Source organism: Callorhinus ursinus, unplaced genomic scaffold (assembly GCF_003265705.2).
Source record: "Callorhinus ursinus isolate GAN/ISIS: 27379988/994484 unplaced genomic scaffold, GSC_fseal_2.0 scaffold19, whole genome shotgun sequence".
Taxonomy (NCBI): domain Eukaryota; kingdom Metazoa; phylum Chordata; class Mammalia; order Carnivora; family Otariidae; genus Callorhinus; species Callorhinus ursinus.
In genome coordinates, this window is record NW_027397081.1 from 1098497 (window position 1) to 1104578 (window position 6082).

At 43.6% G+C, this 6082-nt stretch overlaps 1 protein-coding gene across 1 annotated transcript in view; it reads right to left on the reverse strand.

Annotated features, from left to right (window-relative positions):
* Positions 1-4278, reverse strand: part of LOC112840238 (stromelysin-1) — an 8033-nt gene extending 3755 nt beyond the window's left edge. The window contains exons 1-6 of the mRNA XM_025893470.2: positions 4045-4278; positions 3028-3272; positions 2786-2934; positions 2549-2674; positions 869-1033; positions 541-685 (exon numbers count right to left, since the gene is read on the reverse strand). Coding sequence (XP_025749255.1) covers positions 541-685; positions 869-1033; positions 2549-2674; positions 2786-2934; positions 3028-3272; positions 4045-4146 — 932 coding nt within the window. The 5' untranslated portion in view covers positions 4147-4278. The remainder of the gene's footprint in view (positions 1-540; positions 686-868; positions 1034-2548; positions 2675-2785; positions 2935-3027; positions 3273-4044) is intronic.
* Between the last annotated feature and the right edge of the window lie 1804 nt (positions 4279-6082).

Genomic DNA, 6082 nt, shown 5'->3' on the forward strand with positions numbered 1-6082 from the left:
TGTGTGTGTGTGTGTGTGTGTGTGTGTGTGTGTGTGTGTGTGTGTGTCAGCATTATCAGAAGGGTTCCAGAAGCACTCCATGCATCCTTAATGGTGGATGGATGCGGGGAGCCAGTGTGGTGAGGGAGATTTGCTCTTCACTTTCTTCCCATGTGTGCGGCTTGCATGTGTTATCATGTGTGTATTTATCCAGCCGTGAGTAAGTTAATTGATTAAGTGTAATGCTCTCCTGATGTCATTTTTAAAGGAAACAAAGATAAAACCCTAATTCTGAAGTTCGACGTGAGCCTTTGGAAAAGCAAGCGTGGCTTCTAGCAACTGGGAACAAGGAGAGGACAGGAATCGAATCAAGTCTTTGAAAACGAGCTTGGTGCTTTTAGGAAAACGGGGAGGGTGAAGCATGAGATCTCAGTGATTTCACGTTCAGAGGAAACGCTTTTGCTCTCAGTATTTAAAAATCTCTATCAAGTTTCTCTGTTCTCCTTTCTAAGCATGGTGCATCAAAAGAAGGGAGAGAGAAATGGAATCTTCTGGTCTGACCTGTCTTTAAAGAACAGGATTTCTCCCCTCAGAGTGCTGATTGCGTCGAAGGACAAAGCGGGGTCGCACGCGGCTGGGGTCTCAGGTCCTGAAGGCACAGATTCCGTGGGTGCCATGGGCTCATCCGGGGAGACGGGGGGAGCTCCTGAGGGGAACAGATGTGGGGAGGCAAACAGAAGGACAACTGTGAGGCTGTCGTCCGTGTATGTGCTTTCCAAACACTCTCAGGGTGCTCTGAGGGGAATTGCAAACCCTTCGTGCAGCATTTTAAAGTTTTCCCGAAGACCATCCCTGCAAAGCTATGCCTGACTGTTCCAACATCGCTCACCGTACAGGGACTGGATGCCATCCACATCATCTTGAGAAAGGCGGAAGCGGGCCAGGTCTGTGAGTGCGTTGTAGACTGGGTACATCAGAGCGCGAGGGTCGGCCGAGTGAAAGAGACCCAGGGAATGGCCAAGTTCATGAGCAGCAACCAGGAATAAGTTGGTTCCTATTTTAGAAATCATAAATAACGGTTACTTGGTCCTTAAATCCATGTACATCATCACATGGGTCAGCTGTGTATTCTATTGATTTTCTTCCTGGAGGCTCACAGGGCTTTCTTTGCCTTGTTTTGTGGTTAACTCATCCACAGACCGATTACACACTTAATGGAAAGCCAAGTGTCTTTCAAGGCTTATTCTTGAAATCAATCTTTGAGGCAAAATATCCAGCTATATCCATCTACTCCCCCTCTCCTGCCTCAGGATCCTATTTACTTCTTGAGAACCAGCTCCCTTTTCTTGTGCTCTGGAATGGAACCAACTTGTTTAGCACGTCCATAAATATTTCTCTTCATTTGTCAATGAAAAGCTAAAAACACTGTTTCAACGTATTACCATTCGCCAGTTATGGTCTCATTTAAATGAATCACAATTTATTCATCTCAGTTCTGAAATCCTGAAACAACCATACTACTGTTATTTTCCATTGGACTATTGCCTGCATAATTTTTCTGCCTCAAGATTATTACTGAGCACATATTGGGTCTGAAAATATTAGTAAGGATAATTGTCATAGGGTTTGCAAGACTGGTCTAAAAGATAGCAAACCTAATCATGCCTACCATTTGTCACAAAAGAGATTTGGGTGACACAAACACTAGCTTTATTCATATTATTAAAAAAATTGGAAGTCATCAGGTAATTATGTTTGACATGCCAAGTTTACTTTTGCAAGCGTTATTCGTGTAACTTGTGATCCTAGTAAACTCCTCATTAGAGACATTACAGGAAGAAGTTGTTAAACCAAAGAAATTTATCCAGCACTAACTTCACATTCATACTCGCTAAAGAGATTCTGTTTGCATTTCAATTATAAATCGAAATGAATTTCAGAAGTAGTATTATTTGTTTTAGCCAATTTTTTGAAAACTTTGGAAGCCAGTGCTCAAAGTATACAGTTATGAACTGAGAAATATTCTTCTACCTAAAAAATTTGGACAGTTATATTTGGGGGCAAGTCTTTTCCTTCGGAACAAGTCTATAGAAACTCTTGTTAACCTAGAGAGAGTAAAATGCTGATTTACCAAGAAAACCTAAACAGGAACCTCAGTTTCTGAAATTTAACTCTCATCTCCATTTTGGAGAGTAGAGAAGAAATTTCCCTCAGCTGGATACAAGCAATATCAAGGGCCCGGGTTAATGCAGAGTCAATGCAATGCACTGTCCCTTGGGTATCTGCAATTCAATATAATGAGAGAATATTCTTAATGATGGTCCCAAGCTCACACTAGAACCGTAGTCATCAAAGAAATACTTAACGATATTCCCATATTATGCTTACCAAGACGGAGTAAACTTTTTAGACATCTGAAAAAGGGTTAAAACAAAAATACATTCTACTAATTCTTGAGCCATTTGGGAAATCTGGAACACCCCCCTTCTTGAAGGTTCTTAGCTAATAAGAATTTTCTAAATCTAAAAAAATCACCCACCAACATCATTCTGAGAGATGTGTAACTAACCCGAAGTATCACTCGTCCATAATTCATCATCGTCAAAGTGGGCATCTCCATAAATGCCGGACCCGGGCGGGTAGGCGTGACCCAAAACGTTTCCAGGTCCATCAAAAGGGCTAAAGTCTCCATGATCTAACAGAGAAAATGTTTTTATTGGAAAGATAGGTAATCAGGATCTCTTTGGAACACCGCCCCCCAACAGCAACTAGATAAATGGATGCATTTCATGTTCGGTTTTTTTACCTCTAACTGCAAAAGAGATCTTTATGTCAGCCTCCCCTTCATCAGTCCTGGAGAAAGCAAGTGGAGTCACCTCCTTCCAGACGTTCAGAGCTTTTTCAATGGCAGAATCAACAGCATCTCTCGGCAAATCCAGTGTATAATTCATAATCCTTTAAGAGAAAAATTGAAGAAGACATTATTCCTCCTGTGATAGTCACTTGTAAAATCTCGATAGTACATGGAAACCTCTTTAGCCCCATTACCTGTAAGTAAGGTGGGTTTTCCTCCACTTGGGGATGCCAGGGAAGGTAGTGAACTCCCCAACATCGGGAACGCCACACCTGGGCTTGCGCATCATCTCCAGAGTGTCCGAGTCCAGCTTCCCCGTCACCGCCAATCCAAGGAACTTCTGCATTTCTCGGATTTTTTCAACAACAGGACCACCGTCCCGTCTTCTAACAAATGGTTTCGTATCTTTGGCAAGGTTGTAGTAGTTTTCCAGGTATTGCTAATGGGATAATAAGTAGAGTTTTCAGGTCATGCTTTGATTTTTAGCCTTTTATGCTAAATTGCAGCTGTTGACTTAATTTGTCTGCCGTCCGGTTTGTGGAAATCAAAATAAATGTCATATTCGGCTCAACTCTTCAGTTACAGACTCTTCCTCGTTTGTTTTATCTTTGTAGCCAAATAATCTCTGGAGCTTCGTCTACTCCCAAAGCAATGAAAATGAAGCAGAAAATCAAGATAACTGTCTAGTGAACTTAAAGGAGGAACACAGAGCAAATGGGCTTCTTTGAGCATAATCGTGCACTTCAGGAGCCTTTATTCAACCCCCTCGACTTTCTACTTTATGCGTCTCACGGGGACCTGGCTTAAGAAAAATGTTGGACAAATCCCCGCGTCTAAACCCGACCCTAGCAATATAAATATCTAGCTAAACTTACGTTGGATTAAAATACCTACAGAAGTCCCAACAGGAGATACAATTAATTACACTCTCCACCTGTTATTCGTGTGCCTCATGGCCCAGTGCTGCCGCCGTCAAGGTGATGATCTTAGGAAAACACCTAATATTTCTGGCCTTTGTGCGTACCTGCAGGAGAGGAGGCTGCACAGTGGGACACGGAGACCCCTCCTCATCCCACACGCTCTAACTCTGTCCCTGAACCTCTCCCACACAATAAAGCCCAGAGCATCCCACGGGCTGTACAAACGGAAAGCAGAGACAGTTTTCCCGTGGGGCTCTGCCGATATCCAGGAGGGAGGCACCCACCACTTACCTGAACAAGTTCCATGATGTCCTCGTCCTCCGCAGCTCGGTCCACTGGGTAGGTGGAGCACACAGCCACACAGAGCAGCAGCAGAGCTGGAAGGCTCTGCATTTCCACGGGCTCTTCTTGGCTCTGTGTCGTCGTAGTGCCTTGCTCTCTGCCTACCTTCTCCTGGGTCCACTCTCTGGAGCCCTGACTTTTATAGGGCAACAGTGATGGGTTAGGTCACCCGCAGCTTGACTCATGATTGCTTTCATCCAAATGGCAGCAGGACTATGTCCAAAAATTCCAAATCTGAAGTAGGATGATACAACCTACTTTACTAATTTCTCTCAACCTCTCCGATTTTGCAAATCATAACAGTGATTAAGCTCCAGGAAATGCTTCCTGTCTTTGTAAGAAGAAAACTGGGGCATTTTTTTTTTATTCTGGAAAAAGAAAAGTGCCTGGAATTTACTAGACCATTTATGTTTGTGTGTTTGAGAGGAGAAATAGGCTGACTCGGTAAAAAGTCATAATTGGTTAGAACATTGAAATGCAGTTTTATTTTAAGAAAAACTTAAAATCAAACATAATGAGATGTAAGTAATTGAAAAGCTCTGCTTACATAGCTCAAGTCTATACTGTTAGATTCTGTAAAACAGAAGAAATAATATCTAGAATAAAATTGGAAGGGAGACTTCATGTTTGAGTCCTTGATTTGAAGTATGTGCTATTGGTTTCTGGTTGGATTTGTTAGGTTTTGAGGAGGGAAAGCTCACAGGCAGGACAAAACAAAGATGGTGAAGGAGGAGGTTTATCCTTTCTCCTCTGATTGGTCTTCGTTCTGTGCCCAATTTATGAGCAGGTGACAGACCTGGGAGGAGCGTACGCAAGAACAGGTGAGTCGAAATGAAGTACATTGCGCATGGGACCCAAATTCTCTGTCATTGTTGCCTACGCTCTTCTCATTCTCTTTCAGTCTCTTTCCCTCCTCCCTCAATTCAAAATCCTAGATACTTTGAACTTTGTTTTTAAAGATTTTATTTATTTATTTGAGAGAGAAAGAGGGAGAGAGAGAGAGAGAACACAGCAGGGGGAGGGGCAGAGGGAGAAGCAGGCTTCCCGCCGAGCAGGAAGCCCGACGTGGGGCTGGAACCCAGGACCCTGGGATCATGACCTGAGCCCAAGGCAGACGCTTAACGACTGAGCCAACCAGGCGCCCCTACTTTGAACTTTAAAACAAAAGCTACCCTTAATTGTCTCCCCAGGGTGCTAATCTATTCTCTCTTCTCTCTTCTTCCCTCCTCTTCCTTCCTGTTCTTTATCCAGCAGAGTGCTGCTCCCGCCAACAGTGTAACCAAGCTTGTAGGGAAGACTGACACATCCCCAAGGGAAGGAACTTGGTTGAACATTTTACCATCCGTCTGCCCCCTGCCCCTCTCCCTTGCTGGCCTCGCCTCTCTTACCCTTAGAAAAACAGAGCAGAAAAAGACAAAGAAATGCAAAGTGGAAAGAGCCAAGTTTACACTTAGGAAACGTCCACTAAGTGCACTTTTTTTTTAAAGGCAGACAGCTTTTTTTTTTTAAGATTTTATTTTTATTTATTTGACAGAGAGAGACACAGCGAGAGAGGGAACACAAGCAGCGGGAGTGGAAGAGGGAGAAGCAGGCTTCCTGCTGAACAGGGAGCCCGATGCGGGGCTCGATGCGGGGCTCGATCCCAGGACGCTGGGATCATGACCTGAGCCAAGGCAGACACTTAACTGACTGAGCCACCCAGGCGCCCCTAAGTGCACATTTTTGATTTGCCACGACACTTGGTTTTTTCTTTGCTTGCTTATTTGTTTGCTGAAGAGCAGAGTACTTGGGAGTGATAAACTCAGTGAAATGATGAATAAAAATGAACATTGATAAGTGCAAGTTTTGCTCCCTGCCTTTGCATTTCTTGTGCATTTTCCTTCTTTTGCTGTATTTTTGTATGTTCTGAATAAACACCGGAGAGATCTCATCCAACATGTGTCAGAGATGCAGTGAGAGCCCTGTGCCTGGAGGTGACCAGTTATCT